General features: G+C 39.6%; 1 protein-coding gene across 1 annotated transcript in view; it reads left to right on the top strand.

The window, feature by feature from the left end:
• The window catches only part of LOC148364738 (plexin-A2-like), a 150,494-nt gene that overhangs the window by 46,202 nt on the left and 81,193 nt on the right, over nucleotides 1-23,099 (top strand). The window contains exons 4-7 of the mRNA XM_088338937.1: nucleotides 6,420-6,520; nucleotides 14,523-14,646; nucleotides 14,868-15,021; nucleotides 18,750-18,846. Coding sequence (XP_088195063.1) covers nucleotides 6,420-6,520; nucleotides 14,523-14,646; nucleotides 14,868-15,021; nucleotides 18,750-18,846 — 476 coding nt within the window. The remainder of the gene's footprint in view (nucleotides 1-6,419; nucleotides 6,521-14,522; nucleotides 14,647-14,867; nucleotides 15,022-18,749; nucleotides 18,847-23,099) is intronic.

Raw genomic sequence — 23,099 nt, forward strand, 5'->3', positions numbered from 1 at the left:
TAAAAGCCTCGCTGCAGCATTTTGTACCAGCTGCAGGCTCTTGATTTTGGACTTCGGGAGACCGGAGAGTAGTGCATTACAGTAATCGAGACAGAAGGCAACAACGCAAAAATTATAATCTCCGCATCCGACTGAGACAGCATAGGGTGAATTTTAGCAATGTTGCAAAGATGGAAAAAAAGCTGTGCTAGTAATATTCTTAACGTGTGAAAGGACCGATCGGGGTCAAATATGACGCCTACATATTTGACTGAGTCACTCTGGGTGATATTAAACTTGTCAATGTTCAGAGCAGTTTTTGAGAACAAGTCACAGCATTTAGATGGACTAATAACTAACATTACTGTCTTTTCAGAGTTAAGGCCCTAACAACTTATGCTATTATTATGCAGTTCTTATGTTGTAACCCAGTTGAAATTACGAGAAGTTAAGTCAACCACTGAAACATCATGTCATTTAGACATCACATGTATTAGAAAATCGCAATGACCCATCACTAATTTTAGCTAATTTTAGCTAATCTTAGAAACTGTCCGCAGGCTACACAGGTGTTTTTCGGGGGTCTGCGGGCACCATGTTGGAGACCTTTGGTTTAGGAGGTCTTGAAACACTCAGCAGCTTCTTTATGATCTTATTCTGCATAGTTGAGTAAATGATATTTGTTGCTGAGTCTGTCATTTAAATTGTGACAGTATTTTTTTCTGTAGACGTGTTGATATCCTATAGGAAGCATTCCTCCTCGTGAAGGCAGTTCTCCGTTCACTATCAGACTCATAAATTTGCAGCAAACAAACACATGTTGCTGCTTATAATTCATTAATATTAATTCAACAACACTACACGCAGCCCTGCATAACATTGGACTTTGACATGATTTCACGGTTGTCCCACCTCCTATGTGGCTCTCGATCTTCACCTTGCCTCACTGATAATGTCATGGGGGGAATACCTTAGTGAGGGGTCGTTTATTTTGTTAATTAAACTGTTCACAAACGGTGGGGCGGAAATGCATAATAAATCATATTTTAACCGTGGGCAGACACTCCACAGACTGTAGTATTGATTTAAAAAAGCAATCAAAAAGACTATTTCTGCAAATATGTTCCCAGTAATGGTTCATCTTGGTCGTGCTGATCTACTTTGCTTGACTTCAAGTTCTTGTTCATTTAGTGGTTGAACAATAGATCACGCTCAGCACATGGTGCAATGCAATTTCCTAGCTGTTATGTCAAAAACAAACAAACATTTGAAGTGCTTTTATCCTGTGAACTAATGTGCCGTGAAACTTTGCAGGAAAGAATAATAAATATATCATTTAAAATTAGCTAAATTAAATGTCATCTGCAATATCAATCAGTGTTGCTCATTATCTGTTGCATTATTATGTTGCAAAATTATCTGGTCAGGAGGTACTATATGTAAGTACAGTTAATAACTAACGTTGATGCCGTTTAAGCTACTCCTACGATAAAACAAGTGTCTGATGGCGGGAACTGGGGTAATCTGATGCCGGCGGTTAGCGGTCTTGAGCGGTGAGCGGTCCTGGGCGGAGGGCGGTCACTAGTGGTAGCTTCTGGGATTCTTCGTAACTTGGATTTTCTGTCGAGCAAGATATTTGTTCCAAATAAATCTCGTATATAAGATTATTGTGTCTTAAGGTGCACATACAGTATATAGACGTATGACTGTATTTGGGTTAGGCTTAGCTTCAAGACACTTGATCAGGCCAAGTTATGTGGTTGTTTCAAATACACAGGGTGTGATTAACCCATGCATTCACTGGGCTAAGAGGGGTGCTGGAGCCCATCCCAGCAGACAAAGGGCAGTGGGCAGGAGAGTCCCTGGACTGGTAGCCAGCCAAAACCAAGGCACTGAGAGACAATCCATGCACACTCCCACTCAAATATATGAACATCATTGATACAGCACTCAGAAACCGAATCACCTTTATTATCATTGTGTTGCTACGATGAAATTACCTCTGCACTCAAGTTAGCAAGTATACATTGTATAAAATAACAAATGGACTCTATTCCTTGTTGTGAGATCTGAACCGTCAGTTACAGTTTGAAAAGGCAAATGCTACGTGTAATGAATATTTCAGGATGTGTTTAGCTCTACTGAGGTAGTGAGAGCTGGCAATGTCCTCCAGACTGGGCATGGGGTACCCGGTGATATTTTGGGCCGTGTTTATAACCCTTGGCAGGACTTTCCTGTCTGCAGCAGATCATCCTTCATACTAGTCAGTACATTGGAATCAACATGCAAGCATGTTTCTGGAATGTGGGATAAAACCGCAGTGTCCGGAGAAAACCCACGCAGGCCCGGGAGAAGCATGCTCTCTCAGCAGCATTAGTCTGGTTTTTGGAATTTGAACCTGGTATCTCTGAACTGTGAGAAGGGATATGCTAAGCAGTCAGCCACCTTGCCGCCCTGGGTGGCATTATTATCTTTATAATTTAAAATTTTAAGATAGACCTTAAACCTTTTTAAAATAATTACTTTTTAAGAGCAATGATATTACTCATGATGGGAGAAAATGGAAAACTGTTCACCCAATTGTTCCCTCTCCACCGCGTTTATAACCCGCCGAAATGACATCAAAGCTTAATGCTTCTCAGGTGGATTTAAAGTGCACTACCTCACAACAGCCTCCTATAAGACGAGTAAACAAGTGCTTTGATATTGCGAAGGGAGTATGTCGCACCCCTTTGCATACAAAGCCAGCTGGGCACACTTTTATTTAATTTTATTATTATTCCCCAGCTGAACGTGCCATGCAAACAATTTCCTGTTGTAAGCAATTACAAATTTAAAGTGCATTAGAGTGTCTCCGGTGCTCTAATAGCATAAGTAGGCGCTCTCTCAGGTCGATGTCGGCAAAATGGATTAGCTCCGGCAACCATCACATGCCCACACAAGCGTGCCAAATAACTTTTATTTTTCAGCATTTCATTGCCCATTTGGTTCATTCCATTTACAAATTGAATATGCCTGGCGGAAGAAGGTAAAATCTCAATCACTTAAATAAAATTGTGTATAAATTTATACAAATTACATACAAATATAAACACATTGAAACTTTATTGATACGTTTATAGTTCTATAGACACTAATATGCAAGGTGAACAGGAAAAGATAGTTAAAGGAACCCTAACACTGCTAAATTAAAAATCTCCTAGGATACAAAAGCAGATGTGCCGTAATGCATGTGAAAATCCATGAACAGCGACATTATTGGCCCAGAGTGGCCATTAATACAGATATAATTAATATATAATAAGAATTCATATAAAACCTTCCTGTGTGGAGTTTGCATGATCTCCCCGTACTTGCGTGGGTTTCCTCCAGGCGCTCCAGTTTCCTCCCACATTCCAAAAACATGCATGTCAAGGTAATTGGCCGGTCCAAATTTTCCCTAGGTGTGAATGAGTGAGTTGTCTATCCCTGTGTGCCTTGTAACTGGCTGGCAACTAGTTTAGGGTGTCCCCTGCCCACTGCTTGGATGGGCTCCAGCACCCCCGCGACCCTAATGAGGATAAGCGGTGCAGATGGATGGATGGATGAATTAATATATAATATATAATAATCATATAACATGTACTTTATTCATATATATATATATATATATATATATATATATATATATATATATAAACTCCCATTTATTACACCAGGTGTTTTAGTTTAATAAAAAGGTTTTTTTCCTCATTTCAATCAGGACCAAACACGAAAAATTGGCAGTGAAGCCCCAACACAACTGAATAGCGTTCAAATGATTGCTCCACAGTTTAAAGGTTCAACCATGAAAGTGTCGTCTGTGCGTGATAAAAATTGTGCTTACAATTTCAATGCTTTAGGTTGGTCAAAAATGAGCTTTCCAGTGGGACACAAAGCACATTTTTGCCTTTGTTCTCACAGAATGACTGCTGTCGGTTTTCCAAAGCTCTCTTTCTACACCGTGGCACTGGCAAGGTCGTGTTAAGTCAAGAAAGAGCTCCCTCGCCTGGGGTTAGGGAAAAAAATGGCTTCAGTTTCAATTACCGTGCACACTATTTTTTTTGTGTTTGTTGTTTCTATAGTTACAGCCTACAATGGAATTTGGCCTTGACCCGCTGTCTATCATATGAACCATGCAAGCCTGTATCAGTGTCCTAGGTCCTTTCTCCTTAATCTCATTTTCTTTTACTGTAGCTGCTAAGGATTTTGCTGGGTGGTTTTTGTTTTTTTACACAACCTTCAAAGGAAAATATCATGTGAAAGAAAATATTTAACGGAATGTATGAAAACATGAGATTGACCATCAAGATAGACATTTTTTAATGTATCTTTTAAAGTTTGTCCGTCTCTTAGCTGTTTTAAATGAAATTAATATGTAATAGTTGCCACAGCACAGACCCTCTTCTGTATGCATTATAATATCAGTCAGGCATTCAGAGCCCTTCTCGAGCTAGACCATTTGCACTTTATCGATCAAAAAAAACGTGCATCTGCTATTTGTGAGACTAATTCTATACAAAATGTGCAAAGAGCTGCATTGAGTTTAATGGACAGAATAATTAGCAATATCTAAAAGCGTCCTCACTACCATTGTTGGGGCTCTAATGGGACTTTTTGTATTTGATAATGTGTTCAAGTGCCACGTAGACACCTTTGTAATGGGGAAATGCTGCATCCAAGTATTAGTTTTTTTTATTGTTGCAATAGCGGTATGCTTTTGGTCCAAACTCGTAAGTACATTTGTGGGTAATCTATGCAGAAAAGTTAACAATGACTTTGTTATGGTTTTAATATTATGCACTTGTCCATGCCAATGTAGGGATAAAGATGTGTCCAAATTACTTCCTGTTGCCGATTTCATTGTCCCAAAATCAGATACTAAAAATGATACAGAAAATACGTTTATTATGATATACTAGGTTTTATATAGATTATTTTTATTTGGCAGAAAACGTTAGAATGTTTAAACCCAAAGTGTGACATACATTGTACACATTGATTCTTGTTCAGACGTGATTGCTATCATGTTGCAGTTTATTTGTTGAACTGATAATTTATTTTTAATGATTGGTGGAAAGAAGTCTCTAAACATGTTGTGACACTAAATAGAAATGGACACATGCTAGTTAGTAAATAAAACTATTTTCCATTTTGAAAATATGTGGCGTTTTGTTAAATTCTCATCAAACTTTAAATAAACACTGTTTGTGTTACTGTATAAAAACCACAAAAAATGACAAAACTAGTATTGTGTGCGATAAGGTTAAAGTTTAGTTGACTTGAAGGACCAAAGGATAACTTAACAATTTAGTAGACAATCAAAATAAGGAGTTGAGACAATAATGGATTTTGAACTTGCAAGGACACCTACTCTTCTCGTCGGCTGAAAAATAGTCTGTGTAATATAGTGTAAAAATCTGTGAAGCCCTTTGAGACTCTTCGTGATTTCGGGCTGTACAAATAAAAATGACTTGACTTGAAAAATGACTGACAGGGAGAGAGCCTGCAGATAGAAAAGTCCAAGCCGATCTAAAGTACCTCCCATCAGCCCTTTCATTTTATTTCATCTCCTAGGTTACAAAAGCAGATCTGCATCGAAGGGTGTTGGTATCAAAGACCAGCGACATGATTGGCTGTTAGGGGCGGTTAAAACAACAAACAACAGTGCGAAATAACACTCAAAAAAGAAAACTGACAACGTAAAAAAATCTCTTTTGCAGGTGTACATTATTAAAAACAAAAACGTATGAGTGTGCTAAATTTATATTAAAAAGGGCTCCTAATATCCAAAAATGTTGCTGTACTTGGCCCTTAGAGGAAACATTTCGAACACCTTTGCTTAAACTCAAAATTAAAAACAACAACAAGTGTCCTTGGGCAAGACACTGGATCCCGAATGCCCCCAATAAGCAGGTTGGCGCCTTGCATGGCTGCACGGCCGCTATTGGTGTGTGAGTGTGTGTGAATGGGTAAGTGTGAAGCACATTGTAAAGCGCTTTGGGAAGTCTTCATTGACTTGAAAAGAGCTGTATAAATGCAGACCATTTACCATTTACCATTGCCAACATATTCATAACTGAATATATAACATAAAAAATATAATACTAAGAACAAAGTGAGTAAAGAAATAAACATCAAGAACAGCTGTCCACTGAATGTGTATTGAAATATAAATAATAATAATTTTTCTGATACAAAATGGTACCAAATAATTCATTTGTTATAGCACTTGTTGATTTCCAGTAGATGAGCAGTTTTTTTTTTTTTTTATCACGCAAATTATCTTTGCCAATTACAAAATACACACCCACAAAATCCACTGACTGTTTCAGAATAAGCTTGTGGACAAATAGAGGAAACTTTATTTGTAGATGTGTACTTTTTTCATATGTTTTTTAATTGTTTTTTAATTTTTTTAGGTGGCCCAGGTGCCTGTGGAGGCCTGCGAGCAGTACGGAACATGTGCAGATTGTCTAAGCTCAGGAGACCCTCACTGCGGTTGGTGTGTCCTGTATAACACGTGAGTTGGCATTTGCACAAACACCCACACACCGTGTCTAAAGGATTAAGGGTGTAACATTGCTATTAACAAACAGCTAGTGGAACATTACAAATAAGAGGAAGCATGTGATTTGTTCAATTTGAGGCGAGACCATTTTTTTTTAGCCGCAGCCGGAGACAGGAAGGGCAAAATTCGTCTCTCTTGGCTGCTCGCCCAACAATTGCTGCTTTTACATGCTGCAACTCTTGTCAACAACCGGAACAACTTACCGATCCTGGCCTGGACCAGAGTGCGACAACCCAACACTTTGAACAATAGACCCACAAACAAAAAACAAAAGTGTCTGGAACAAATTAAAAGCCTTATATAACCTTTTCCATAAAAAAACATAAAAGTTAAGGATTGCATTATTTGTTTTAGATAAAATGTATTGAAAAATGTTGAGAATTGTTAGGACCCAGCACGCCGTCAAACTGGTAGACCCCACACTTGTTCTTTATCTGCCACACCTTACTCTCATTAAAAACCCAGTATTAAAAGACTGTGCTGACAGCAAAAGCTGTCCGATCATTGTATGCCTTAGATGTTTCTTATCTCCTTCCTGAGCATCTATTCTGACCTTTATCCGCTGTGATGGTTTTCCGGACTGTGTTTTTTTTTTCAACTCCTTTTGTTAATTCTTTTCGTCCCCAAATAAACTCTGGTCAGTCAGCGCTTGTGTCTGCGCTTGGGTACAGTTCAACAAATCATAAACATGAATGGTTTTGTAATGTTTGTCATCCTACAGAAAGCCATCACACAAAAGATGGGGTGTATAAACATTTTTCCATTTGCAAACATTTCTGAAAAGCTCAAGGAAATCACTGGGGCAGCACGAAATAGCCACATGTAGATCTAGAGCCGCAGGTTGCTGACCTCCACCCTGGACCGTTTGAAAACGAGGTAGAAGGTTAGAGGCTCAGTCGTTGTGGTTGACTTTGAACTTATTGCAAGACACACAGGCAAGCTAGGGACTATTTGTGGTTACCAATGAACCAAACAGAACATGCAAACTTCGCACAAGTGACAATTGGTGGAATGGAACCCCTAAGCCAGGGGTGTCCAAACTTTTCAGAAAGCGTGCCAGATTTAGCAAGCGGAGAATGTGTGAGGGCCTACCATTCAGTCTGGCATTATTTGAACAGCCAATAATGAATTCACCCACTGTGAAAGTTCTGCAGTGTGACCTCCTAGCTCACCTTTGTAACATTTTCATTTGACCCATAGGGTTTCCTGAAAAAGTACAGATGTGCCGTTAAAACAGCTTCCAGTTGCTTCATGTTTTCACAGCGTTCATTCATAGTTAGCTTTTCGAAGTCATGTTTCCTAATATTACAGTGGAACCTCGGTTCTCGACCATAATCCGTTCCAAAACACTGTTCGAAAACCGATTTGTTCGATCACTGAAATCATTTTTCCCATTAAAAATAATGTAAATCGTTTTAATCCATTCCAACACCCTGAATGTTTACTTTGAAAGTTTAACGTAATCATAAAGCTAACCCAGGCTAATCGTACGTTCGCGTTATCGTAATCTTCCGTATGAAAGATTACGCTAACATGAACGTGTAAAAATAAAAAAAAGGATAAAGAAAAGAATAATGAATATGATTTCTTACCTTTGTGGTGGTCAGCAGAAGGCGCAGGTGGACGGTGGGGTATTGCCTAGCAAGATCAGACACTCCACCTACTTCATGTTTTGCTATTATTTCTTTCTTGAATGCAATAGTTGTACGCACTACTTTTCTTTTTTCACCTGTAGCAACTTTGCTGCTTGCACTGAATTTCTTCGGAGGCATAATTAGGGGCTAAAACACTTACACCTACATTAAAAGCGAAAAAAAAACGAAGCACGTCCGCACGCGATAACAGTTGGTCACAAGGGGTGCGGGGCGATCTACACGATCTACACCCGTATGCCCCTCAGCATCGTATCCTAGCGTACGCACTCACGCATTACTGGCGTTCGAACTCTGATTTTTTGACCGAACAGCGAAGCAAGAATTTCTTGAAATTTTTGGTCGGACTCCGATTTGTTCGAACTGAGAGGCTTTCGAAAACTGAGGTTCCACTGTATTTTCTTTAAAAACATCAACAGTCACTTGGTAAATTTGGCAAACGCAGTTGTTACAGATGTTGGTGAAAATATACTCCACTTGTCCTGAAAGTGGCGGCCCTCACAGTCAACTTTTCTTTTTTTTATTTGTAGTCACCATATCGGAAATGGCGTGGCCTTAAATTGTCACAGAAAGCCAAGAGCAAGGTAGCCAAAAGGCTAGGGCCATCATCTGGTGAAAGGGTAATATTTTTGGGGACATTACTGGCGGGCCCACACATAATTTACTTTATACCAGAGGCCATCGGTAAACTACTCATCATGGGCCGTAACTGGCCCCCAGGACTTTTGACATACCTGCCCTAAGGTCAACTCAACCCTGGCCTAAGACATTAGACGTAGTGCTGTTTGAGATCCTTGTATTATCCATTCAACTGGTTTTATGATCTGAGCCAAACAAGTGTTGTTTTTAGTGGGCGGGAGAGAGTCAGTTTGGGATTAGCCAGGCCATCACAGCGGGACCTCAGTATACCCGCGGGAACATTTTGGATCCGACAGAGCCAGCTTATCTCTCTCATCTTAATTATGTGACCCTCAGGTTAGCTTGCATAATACCTCGATATGGAGCATGCGGGATTGCGGAGATTAAAAGCCTGTGTTTTGCAAGACAAACCGCTATGTTTGAAGCTGACCCCAGCCGGGGGCGATTTAGCACCATTTCATGATGATGAAATGGTGCTAAATCGCCCCCGTGTGTTTCGGAGAGCTCTATCCTGACAAAAATCAGCATCACTTAAATTGCATCTTTCAAAGTTGTCCCATCACTGCTGACCTTAGAAGAGGGAAATAATGTTTTGTTTTAATCTAAATTACCTGGTTGTTTTCACCGCTTGCCTCCTGCTATGTCTAATTATATGAATTAATGCTGTCCACTTATCACTAAATTGCTTGGCTACCGTTACCTCAAGTGAAGTGTGATCCATCACTTGGCAGAACAAGGCTAATTTAACTTTCTGTTATTCTGCACTCTCTGTTATTCTGGTCTTGGAATAATTCTCACATTGCTGCTTTTACACTTAAAGTTCGAGTTTATAGATCTATTCTTATACCAAACTTATGCTAGAATAACAATGCCAGTCCAGTTATGATTCTATGGCTGGCAATCCTTTTTTGTGTTTCCTTTGATTCGCTTAGTTGTTTTTCTCTATATTCTCCTATCTAAGATTGGTTGTAAACTTTCTGAACCTATACTTGAAGTGTAAATTTCGAAATAATAGTTGGATAGACAGATGGGTGGATAGATGTAGGTTTAGGGTTCTACTTTCTCCATCTTAAACAAGTTTATGTCCTACTAATTTTCCAGGTCAATGACATAGTCTAAGCCAGGCATGACAAACACACCGCTCGCGGGCCGAATTTGGCCCATTGGATGATATAATCCAGCCCGCTGTAAATTTTTGAAAATGCCCCCCAAAAAAGAAAGTGTATAGCTAATTTCTATCAGAAGTTAGGATTTAAAAAAATAATAATAAATATCAACTGTTTTCAGCTCGAGGACAATAAAGCTGTAATGAGCTGGTGCCCAGTCTGGTTTCGTGTCAAAGTCAATATTGTGCATTATTTTCTCAGCTTTACTAGGCCCAGCCTAGATGTTTGATCTGATATTTTTGCCCATTCACTGCTAAAACTTATTTTGTATTTCTTTTTTTTTAATTTCAAGGTAGAATGACAATTGAAGCAAGCATATTTTTGAAATTCTTCCACAACATGTTCGTGATGTTTGCGGTGGGTTGGTTCTGCTGCAAAGCTGCATTTACTCAACTGTTAAAATAAACTAATTGTTAACACATTTTATGCCTAACACAAACATTATGTTTTTTTATTGTTTGTGAAAGAATGTGGTCTGCTTAGAAAATATCTCTCATCATCTGTGATTATCATGTGTAGGGTTGGCAACAAATGTAGGCTACAATAAAAGATAAAGCATAGTACTCAATTATTATTTATTTATTTATTTTTTTACTGATCTGGCTCACCTGAGAACATAAAGTCTGGATACAGAACCCGAGCCAAACTATGAGGGACATGCCTTGTTTAGACCAAGACTTCAACCCATGGATACATAACCTACCAGTACATACATGCTTTCATGAGTGGGGTCGAAAATTAGTGGGGATATAAATAAAAATACTAATGCCATCATGTGATAAAGATGTTTCATTAAGAATTCCTGGAATATGACAATATTATGACTTTTTTTGTTTTCCAAAGATTTAAGAAATAACCCCACATATGAATCCAAGGGGGGCAGCATGGCGGCGCAGTGGTTAGCACGTGTGTGGCACAGTTCTAAGGTCTCGGGAACCTCCTGTGTGGTTTCAAATCCAGCTACCAGACTTACTGTGCGGAGTTTGTATGTTCTCCCTGTGCTTGTGTGGGTTTCCTCCGGGCACTCGGGTTTCCTCCCACATTCCAAAGACATGCATTTCAGGTGGATTGGCCGGTCCAAAATTGTACCTAGGTGTGAATGAGCGAGCGAGTTGTCTGTCCCTGTGTGCCCTGCGATTGGCTGGCAACCAGTTCAGGGTGTCCCCTGCCCACTGCCCGATGATTGCTGGGATGGGCTACAGCACCCCCGCGACCCTACTAAAGATAAGCGGTGCAGCTGATGAGATGAGATGAGATGAGATGAGATGAGATGAATCCAAGGGTTCAGGAGGTTACAGTAAGCTTTTGCCTAAGGGCTAGCACATGCCTGAGACCATTGAACTAGGTATATTCACAGCCCAAGATCCTTGTTGACACCCTGATTCCCAACATTTGTGCCAGATTAAAGGCCAAAAAATAGGCACAACAGTCCACCAGAGACATTTGTGGTTTAATGCTTGCCTTTACCCCTACTGAGGAGTTCTGAAATGAAGGAAAACAAAATACCTTTTCTTGGGTTTGGACAATGATTTCAGTTCCATATTCAATGTTTTCTCCAGCAAATGGAATTGGCCTAGGATCCATATGCATGTACTCATAACTCAAAGTGCTCACAAACTGAGACGCTGCAACCTTTAAGACATTTAAGAATTAAAGCGCTACAATTATTGGATTCCGCCAAAAGACTGCTCACAGTCATATAGTAATGAAACATACTTTAAGTGTAGCAATCTCTGCATTACAAATGAATGAGCACTTGCTGAGAGGCCTGCTTGAGGGAGCATAATGAAACAAATGCCACCCACCAGACAAAACCTGATGAATAAGACAACGTGAAAGAAAATTTAGTCTGCGACTCTTCAACTAAAAACGCCCATACCGGCTGCTCCTGAAGAAGCCTAGTCGCAACGGAACAATCTATGCCTTTTTATTCCGGCCTTTGTATTGCGGTGTAATTACAGCAGAATCCTCTGAAATTCTTGAGCACCCTTGGCACCATCGGCGCGCTTGTAAAGTCCCACATGCCCTTGGCTATGTGCGTTAAAGACTTGTGTGTCTACACCACATTATTCTCACTGTTGCTGACACAATGGAGCAGTGTGTATAAAATGTATGAAATGCCAAATCTGCTGGTGTCATTTTCCCAAGACTCCGATAAAAAAATAAACTATCCTTATATAAGTACATGAATTAATAAGTCATTTAAAAAATTCTGCAAATTACTCCTTTTCTAAAAACTCATTTTGCATTGTGCTCTTGGGACCACCCGTACTGGAACAGAAAAGGAGCTTAACAGAAAACAAGTATAACAATGTTCAAAATGTCTTTCAAAGATGAATAATGAAGACGCAAGACAGTGTCGTAAGATTCAAATTCAGGCTTAAAGACAATTACAGAAAATGACTTTTGACCTTTAGTTTGGAGTTGGACATTTCAAGCAAAGGTTACATTTTGAAATCAGTTGAAAGTGTCAAGATCCAGAACAGGATCAGGACCCATACACGTGATGTTCTCACTCAAGCCTTTTATTTCACGGGAAATGGGCAGTCATGTACTTTAGGCAGTGGTCTGGCGTGGAAAAACAGGAAGCCAGACACAGACGAGAGCGATTCCAAATGCCTGAGTTGATATCGGACAGATGGGTCGATACGGGACAGGACGGGACAGACAGGATAAATAATGAATCAGGATATTGAAAATAAACAGGACAAACTAGACGGGAGCTAAAACTGCAGAAAATTATAAACAGGATAAAACTAGACGGAAACAAAACTGGAAACCGAAATTAAACAGGACAAAATAAACGGGAACAATACAGGGCAGAAAAATACAAACAGGGCAGAAGTTCGTTGACGGGCTGACAAGGGAAGCGTGACATCGCTGAGCTTAAAGTAGACAGAAAGCCAATCAGTTAACGAGCCGCAGCTGGTGCCACACGGGCGGGACCAATTGGGTGCCATGTCAACCCTGATAGAAAGCGTTTAGAGCAGTGATGCTCATTACATTGACCGGGAACTACCGTCCATCATTGAAGTTGTACTGGTCTATCATGGGAAAGTAAATTTCAGCGTTTCATATTTATTGGGATCAGTAGTGGGTGTGTTACTGAAAAACAGTAATTTATTACAGTTACCAGATAATTGATTTAAAAAGTAACTCCTCCAGATTGTTAACTCCCAAACATAGCACATTACCTTGAAATTAACTATCCATCCATCCATTATCTGCTCCGTTTCTCCTCGGAAGAGTCGCGGGGGTGCTGGAGCCTAGGGACAGTTTGGACCGGCCAAATAAACTGACATGCATGTTTTTGGAATGTGGGAGGAAACCGGAGTGCCCGGAGAAAACCCACGCATGCAAACTCCACACGGGGAGGCTGCGGTAGCTGGACTTGAACCTCTACACCGTGGGGCTGCACACTAGCCACCCAGCCGCCGTGCCGCCTTCAATTAACTATCTAATTACAAATTAAAACACGAAAGCCAACTTCCAAAAACTGCTTTAAAATACTCACATACCCGTGGAAGCGGTGAACCGCTCATATTTCTTGACGTGTTGGAATCTTGAGAGCTTGCGAACGAGCACTTAGCTGAGACACTTGATATCCATTTTGTCTTCGGGCTTCAAACCACTCAAATATTTCCTTTTGCATTTGTGAATAACGTCCAAGATTTTTTTTTCCGTTCTCCGGACATGGTGTATTGCTAAAATAAATTTACAAAAAAACGCAAAATTCAGCACACTTTTACCGTAAATTCTGTGCTCACGTTTGCCCCATTGTTTTTGTTTGGCCTGTTTAAGACACGCCTCCTCCCCACGCGCTGCCTACTATTCACTACTGGTGACTACCAACCAACTATGTGCATGTAAAATTACCCCTTGATGCCTGTATTTCATTTGATAATTGTAAATACATCTTAAATGCAAGATATCAGAATATCAGTAAGAATAAATTCAGTTTCCTTGTTCTCTGTGCTTGAGACACCGCCTCTATAACTGTATTCAGTACATAGTAGTTAAATATCAACACGCCCATCACCTGCTAAACACCAATACAAACGCCCCCAAAATTCTCAAACTTTGCTGACAGTTTTGAAGGTTGTATGTTGAATCGTTATCGAAGGAGGAACAGTTAGCGATCAGGGGACACTGTAATTCATAATCTGCTTTTAACAAATAGTGAAGTAACACAGCATGTTGTAGCATTTGAGTTACAAAATTTTATAAAAAACGCAAGACAGTTACTTAGTTACAGAGAAACGTAATTGCAGTCCAGGAACTGTTTGTAATGCGTTAGTCCAACTACTATTTAAGATATGCAGCAATCTAGAATGAACCTTAATCTCAGTAACGAGCGCAGTAACCAATTGGAGACCCCCAAACTTTGTAAATAATAAGTGTAATTTATTACAATTACATACAATGAAAAGTGTGAGAAATTGCAAAGTGTACATCAGTAAGATTATTTATGAAGTCGTTCTTGTTTTTGTCACACAGGTGCTCAAGGAGGGATCGCTGCCCCAGGTCGGACGAGGCCTATCGCTTCAACACCGACATTGACCGCTGCGTGAAGGTTATCGCACACCCGGATAGCATCGCCGTATCAGCCCACAGTGTGCCTGTGAGTCTTTTTTGTATATTTCTTCCCTCATCTTGTATTAACACGTGAGTAAGCCTTTAAAGACCAATTTAGCATCCTCCATTTTTAGGCTTTGACAACACCCTTTGCATGGCAGTCTGCATTTTCGTGTGCTAATGATAAAGAAAACATGCACAATCCAGTCTGCTATACCACAAAATAAGCTTAATTGATTGAAAGTGACACATCCGTCCTTTTCTCAGCTGCTCCTGGAGGTGAATAATGTTCCAGACCTTTCGGTGGGGATCACCTGCTCCTTTGGTCAGCAGGCTGAAGTGGATGGGCACGTGAATGGCAACAGGGTCATGTGTCTGTCCCCGACAGGGAAGGAGGTCCCACTGATACCGGAGGGACAAGGTGCGTTTCATTAAAGGATTTTTCACATGACATACATACTACACATATGTAAAAATTAAGGTTTTCTACGGCTCCTGATATGATCTTGATTCATTATTGTATCATACACCAGGAATCGTGTTGTATTTCTTTCACTGTACATAACTTCTCATCAAACAAACTGTGGTTTTTGGGGTAACCTACTTGACTGCATAAATAGATGGTTTTGATAGTCATTGTTATTCTGGCCTGGGAGAGTGGAATGTCTCTCTGGGAAGAAATTCTGGTTAAATTCAATGTTGCTCTGTCTGGGAGAGTCAAATGTATATCCTGGAAAAATACTGAGTCAACAAGACAAATGTATTGAGTCAGCTTTTTTGGGGCATTTTTCACAGGTATATATTACGCTTTGCGGGCAGCACGGCGGCTCAGTGGTTAGCACGTGTGCGGCACAGTTCTAAGGTCTTGGGAACCTCCTGTGTGGGTTCAAATCCAGCTACCGGACTTCGTGTGCGGAGTTTGTATGTTCTCCCCGTGCTTGCGTGGGTTTCCTCCGGGCACTCCGGTTTCCTCCCACATTCCAAAAACATTTGCATTTCAGGTGGATTGGCCGGTCCAAATTGTCCCTAGGTGTGAATGAGCGAGCGAGTTGTCTGTCCCTGTGTGCCCTGTGATTGGCTGGCAACCAGTTCAGGGTGTCCCCTGCCCACTGCCCGATAATTGCTGGGATGGGCTCCAGCACCCCCGCGACCCTACTGAGGATAATCGGTGCAGCTAATGAGATGAGATGAGATTACGCTTTGCTCGCGAGTGATAACAGACGTGTGAATTGTAATCTCAGCATTGTTTTGATTGGTGGGAAGGCCTAGTTATTTTGCGCCCTGGTTTAAAACGAAACAGCAGTGACAACCACCCTTCATGAAATTACTTTCTTTCATTCTGGAGTGGTGATGTGGCAGCATTCAAAGAAGCTTAAGCAACTACTGAGTGGATGTGCTTATGTGTGTGTTTGTGTACGCAAAGTAATTACAAGCGAGGGCGAACTTTAATGGATTGGAAAAAGGCTCATTGTTGTTCTCTATCCTTATAAGTGTATTTGCGAGTGTAGAGTTGATAAGCCAAAGTTAAAGTCTTGCTGAAACCACAAAACCAACCTTGGACATGATACCCACACTTGATATCATTAAGGGAGACACGATCAAAAGACCCAGGTTATTTTTGTGGGGCTGTTGTTCAACATGCAAATAGTTTGTCCTCTAAATGCAGTAAACCTCTCAAGTTTTCACCTCACAGCAATACGCTCTTGAAGGGAGGCAGATGGCAGGTGGCTCTTTATAGTCGGGATAAAAAAGTGTTCGACATTTTGTTCCTGGTTTACATCCAATCCCCTCTTTTCCCTTTTCACCGACCACTTACTCGTTCTTCCTTGATGGTTACTTTTTTACTTTTCTGCTGGATTGACACTGCAGGTCCAACATGCCATGGCGGTTCTTATTGTAGATTCACGAAATTATCCACTTTCACCAAAAGATTATACATTCTTCATAAACGTATTACTTTTTGTATTTAGTGTCTCCAAAGAAAAGCAATTTGGTGGAGTGCAAAACAATTCAATGAAAATTTAATTAAAAGAGGAAAGATTCATTTTGGTTTGAATTATTACAATTTAAATTGGTGAGGCTCAGTTAACAAGGCCATGATGCATTTAAATGTCTTAATCTTTTGTATATATTTATGAAAGAACTTGTCAATACTGTTATCCATCGCCATAAGGCCGTTACTTTTCATAGTTTAACTACTTCACAGACTTAAATCGTGCATCTTGTTCTGCATTCTGATTGACTAAACAGTCCTGATGATAGTAGTTGATGGTCATTAATAGATACATTTTAAAATAATTTGATTTGTTCATCAAATAATTTGGCTTGTAAAAAATCATTTGCGTCATTTTATTTCAATGCATTGAGTATCCAATTGTAAAGTAAACGTAATATAAATAAAGATTCCGCCATAAAGGGTTCATTTTGGAACCTAACCTGTGATAAACGAGGGATCACTGCATTATAAATCGGCCATCACCCTCTTAGATATATTTCCAATAAAACACAATTGGATTAATATTTTCAAATATTTCCAAGTGGAAGATTCAGTTTAGTCCACTTCAAGGCAACTGCATCTTTTAGACCCCCAAAAAAGAAAACATATTTTCTGTTTTAATTTTTTATTACCCCTCATTTGTTTGCACCAGTCTTGGCAGCCAGATCGATCTATTACTGTAATTAATTTATAGGCTGCCTTCTTCAATCATGCTGCTAGTTTGATGAGTAGATCATTATCTGACACCTGTGTGTGAGGTTACGTTTACAAAAAGTGAAAAGTAGCATTGCAACTTTATAAAAACCTTTTAGGGCCACACTTATATCGAACTTAGCCAAAGGGTAGGCCGGACCTGCAGCCAGGCTATTGCTTGCCTTTCAACGCCGCTGCAGTCGATTCCCGGACGTGATAACAATAAACGCAGCACCCGCTGGCGATCTGCATTTCTATTTCTTTTTCTGACTTTCCTTATAGTTTAATCGATGACTTTCTTTTTAATTTAATGAGCCCCTAAAAGCTAGCTGCCGCTATCTTTGCAAGATTTGTTTCGGAGACGCATGCCCTGGCTGTTTGACTGTTAGCATACAGCAGCCTATCACAGTTGCGCACAGAGACAGTGACGCCCACCCTAAACAGAGCGCCCTTCTTAATTGCTTCCCTCTGCCTGATGTCTATTAGAAACACAATGCACAATACGTTGATATCAATGACAATAGAAATAGTTCAATTCAATTAAAAAAAAAACGCAATAGAGTGAACCCCTGTATAATCAAAGCGCGACGTAGCGAGGTGTGTCTTTTTACAGCCTGTCAAGTGCGCTACACGTGCTCTTCAATGTGACAAATTATGCAGGTCATTCTACAAATGTTAACTAGAACAAAAATTAACATCCTGAACACAATTTTATGTGGGGTGCTCAAAACAAGTACGGTATCTATTAACAATACTACAAGCAAAGTAGCAAACAAAGAAGTGAACTAAAACATGTCCAAACACGAAATCAGAAACAAAAACCAAACCTGACAAAGTTCAAACTAGAAACAAATGACCAAAACTGAAAATGAAAACTGCAATGAGCAAAGTAACATAGAAACACCAGAAACAAACACAGACTAACCTGGCATGGTGGTGAAATAAAATGACACAATTGTGTTCTGGATTTTTGGGCACAAGTGTGTGATAATTGGACAATTCAATTCAAACCCCGGTTGGGGTGCTATACGAGTTATGTCAGACGCTAATAATATCTTTGGAATCTTACAAACGACAGGGTCGAAAGCAAAACAAAAGCAGGTGGTTGATGTGGAGGGATGCCATGTGTCAATCTCACTAGACTGGACCAAAGTGTGTCCAATTGTGATATCACTTCCTGTTTAAAAGTCCCCTTTCAAAATAGATATGGAAAGCAAACTATGTAAACTTTAAATTAACTTTTCCTCGGGGGCAGAATAAGAACCACAATCCTCATTGAAAGATTGCAATGAGTAAATCCGATTCAAATTGTATCCACTGTATTTACAAAATAAATATTTGTGTCTGTGTCGTTTTTTTTGTTGTTGTTGTTTTTTTCAAATATTCTATGATCTTAGATCACGGAAAAAACAAAAACAAACCAAAAATCTGAATCGTTGCACTGCCTGTTCCATTATCAGACTGGGCCGGCGTGGAGTTGAGGCTCAACTCAAAGGAGACGGGTCAAATGGTTGCCAGCACCGAGGTGAAGTTCTACAACTGCAGCACGCATCACGTGTAAGTCCACACATCTTTGGTTCTGTTCGCTTGATCCGTTTGGCAAGTTATCAACCCCATTTAGGGGCACTAGTGTGCCGATTCTTGCTAAAGATAAACCGCTGAGATAAACTCTAAATCAGTTTCTATTTTAGTCAAAGTGATTAATTTGTCACAGTCTTTTTGTTGGGGATTTTAACCGCCTCACTGTCGAAATAGGAACACATAGCTCAAGACATTGATGATGAACAAATGAGCACAATAGTTTGTGGTCCCCAAAAAGAAAAGGAAAAAAAAATAAACACAATGGCATTTAATAAGTCTTTGTAAGCCAACTTTTTCCCCAGGCAAGAGGGTCTGATAATTGTGTTTGTTGTAAGATAAGAGATAGTGTTAGCTGTGCTCTGGTGCCTGGAGGGCAGATGAAACAATGCAGTCATAAAAAGGAAGACTTTTCCTTCAAACGTTCACATTTTCCCATGCTAATAGAACATAAATATGGGGAGTGACTTGGCTTGGAGCCATTATGCTAAGAGGAATGCTTTAGCATTAAAAATGGCAACATCACTCGACAATTTTGCATTGCAAAGGGGAGATGATGGATATTAACAAAATAATGTTACAATCGTTGATTTTCTTTTTTCTCTTTTAGAAAAAATATTTTAAATGTATTTTTCTTTTTCTTGCTTACATGATACATTGGATTTGGTAAACCACTAAATTGCAGCATTATTGTTTTTTTCCTAACTTATGACCATTTTGTTTCATTTTTATACAATGCCTACAGATATATTTGTTGTTCCTGGAGGCAAAGTGGCTGTAAAAACCATTTTTCAAAGTTATTGATAGTCAAACATGAACACATTTTCTTGGAAAATGGCTTTTTGATTTGGCTGTAAATAGAAGAAAATGGCTGGATGGATTATGGCAATACATAATGTATTCTGTTGTATCTCAGGAAGGGATAACTTTTTTTTATTTGAGTCTTGAGCTAAAAAAATAAATAAAATAAAAACGTTGTGGGGCCTTGCTTTAAAATACTGAAACAGTAATTTAACATTGGACCATAAAATGATAACTTTACAAGACCTTCAGTGACTTCCCCTTAAAAAAATTTATTTCATTGAAATTGTGCATTACAATATGTTATTGCACTTGCTCTTCTAGGATATGGTTTCCTAGAAAGGTCTTTGTGGCCTATGAATCATTCATGTTAAAACTTAAGAGTTGAATAATACGCAAGCAGCGTTCCATCTGCATTCGTCTTCCATATTCCAGTCTACCAGAAGCTTAAAGAATGCATTAAGAATTTTGCAGTACTGCCTAAAAGCTTTAGGGCAAAAAAAACAAGTCCCATGAGGGTATAATGGACACTTGAGGTACAAAGTTATCTGAGTTTTGACAGTACTTGTGGACAGCAACAATAAATTATTGAAGTCAAAATTCAGTAAGACTAAACATAGACCCCAATCAACAATAAGCCTTTTTTTTCTTGGATATTTCATGTCGAATTTGCGAGCGGATCCCTATTTTCTGTCGAAAAGCGGAGGGAAAATAGCCTCCCTGTGATGTTTACCAATATGTGTAGTTTGCTGCCTGCTTCATAATACACAATGTTATTTCAGGACATTGTATTCTGGTTTGTTTGTGGCTTTTTGTTTAGGCACAGCGCAAAAAAACAACATCAATCTTTAATTAATAAAAGGAAACAGAAAACATTTTTTATATAAGTTTTATTTAAGTTCAATACGATAATACAATACTTAAACCTGTGCCCAAAGAGAAGGCTGAAGCCGAAACATTAAATACAAAACAAAAAATCAAAGGAAAATTATCAAACAAAAAAATCACATTTAAAACGTATAATAGTTTCACTAGTGTCTCCTATAACATATAATACCCAAATCAATTGATATAAATGAGGGGCATTTTAAAGGTCTTCCTCTTTCCATAGTTAGGTTTTAAGTGGTGTATTGGACACAATATTGACTTTAAAAAAATGACTTGACTTCAAACAGTGCACCACTTACATGCATGTATAAATAAACACGCCAAATGAGGTAGCTTTCAAATTCTTCTTTGTATTGCTATATCTGCATAAAACTTGCCTCTGGTGGTCAAGTACACACAGCAAAAGAGGCAGAATGGGACACATTTATTGGTGTATAACACGCACTACAGGGAGTGCAGAATTATTAGGCAAATGAGTATTTTGACCACATCATCCTCTTTATGCATGTTGTCTTACTCCAAGCTGTATAGGCTCGAAAGCCTACTACCAATTAAGCATATCAGGTGATGTGCATCTCTGTAATGAGAAGGGGTGTGGTCTAATGACATCAACACCCTATATCAGGTGTGCATAATTATTAGGCAACTTCCTTTCCTTTGGCAAAATGGGTCAGAAGAGGGACTTGACAGGCTCTGAAAAGTCATAAATAGTGAGATATCTTGCAGAGGGATGCAGCACTCTTAAAATTGCCAAGCTTCTGAAGCGTGATCATCGAACAATCAAGCGTTACATTCAAAATAGTCAACAGGGTCGCAAGAAGCGTGTAGAAAAACCAAGGCGCAAAATAACTGCCCGTGAACTGAGAAAAGTCAAGCGTACAGCTGCCAAGATGCCACTTGCCACCAGTTTTGCCATATTTCAGAGCTGCAACATCACTGGAGTGCCCAAAAGCACAAGGTGTGCAATACTCAGAGACATGGCCAAGGTAAGAAAGGCTGAAAAACGACCACCACTGAACAAGACACACAAGCTGAAACGTCAAGACTGGGCCAAGAAAAATCTCAAGACGGATTTTTCTAAGGTTTTATGGACTGATGAAATGAGAGTGAGTCTTGATGGGCCAGATGGATGGGCCCGTGGCTGGATCGGTAAAGGGCAGAGAGCTCCAGTCCGCCTCAGACGCCAGCAAGGTGGAGGTGGGGTACTGGTATGGGCTGGTATCATCAAAGATGAGCTTGTGGGGCCTTTTCGGGTTGAGGATGGACTCAAGCTCAACTCCCAGTCCTACTGCCAGTTTCTGGAAGACACCTTCTTCAAGCAGTGGTACAGGAAGAAGTCCGCATCCTTCAAGAAAAACATGATTTTCATGCAGGACAACGCTCCATCACACGCATCCAAGTACTCCACAGCGTGGCTGGCAAGAAAGGGTCTAAAAGAAGAAAAACTAATGACATGGCCTCCTTGTTCACCTGATCTGAACCCCATAGAGAACCTGTGGTCCCTCATCAAATGTGAGATTTACAAGGAGGGAAAACAGTACACCTCTCTGAACAGTGTCTGGGAGGCTGTGGGTGCTGCTGCACGCAATGTTGATCGTGAACAGATCAAAGCACTGACATAATCCATGGATGGCAGGCTTTTGAGTGTCCTTGCAAAGAAAGGTGGCTATATTGGTCACTGATTTGTTTTTGTTTTGTTTTTGAATGTCAGAAATGTATATTTGTGAATGTTGAGCTGTTATATTGGTTTCCCTGATGAAAATAAATAATTGAAATGGGTATACATTTGTTTTTTGTTAAGTTGCCTAATAATTATGCACAGTAATAGTCACCTGCACACACAGATATCCTCCTAAAATAGCTAAAACTAAAAAAGCCCCACTCCAACTTCCAAAATATTCAGCTTTGATATTAATGAGACTTTGGGGTTCATTAAGAACATGGTTGTTGTTCAATAATAAAATTAATCCTCAAAAATACAACTTGCCTAATAATTCTGCACTCCCTGTATATATAAATCACACCCCTATTTTTTGATTTACAATCTGTGTAACATTTTGTTTCAATTTTCTCAGCTCAACCTAAGCATTGTAAGTGAAAAACATAGTTTAATGCACGTGGCAGTGATTAAAATTAAATGAAAAACATATTAACGCAGTACCGACATACAATTTACAATGTATTTATTCAATCATCATCAATCATCGTCAAATACACCAAAGAGTTGTTTACCTCGCAATGTTTTTTTGCGTTTATTCACAACTTTCAGGACGTCTTTCTGTTTTCACCCTTCTCTAACATCTGTCTCTGATACCATGACCAATATAGTGTAATAAGGAGATACAGTAATCCCTCGGTTATCGCGGTTAATGGGGGCCGAGACCACTCGCGAAAACTGAAAATCCGTCAAGTAGCGGCGCCCCTTCAAAAATGCTTAAAAAAACGTATACAGGTATACAGTATACCCCCCCCCCCCCCCGCCATTAAACTGAAGTGATCGCTGGCATAATGGCAAGGAGTTATTGGGTGACTCATCCAGAACT

This window comes from Urocampus carinirostris, chromosome 6 (genome assembly GCF_059441175.1).
Source record: "Urocampus carinirostris isolate Australia breed hairy pipefish chromosome 6, RoL_Ucar_1.0, whole genome shotgun sequence".
NCBI classification, from domain to species: domain Eukaryota; kingdom Metazoa; phylum Chordata; class Actinopteri; order Syngnathiformes; family Syngnathidae; genus Urocampus; species Urocampus carinirostris.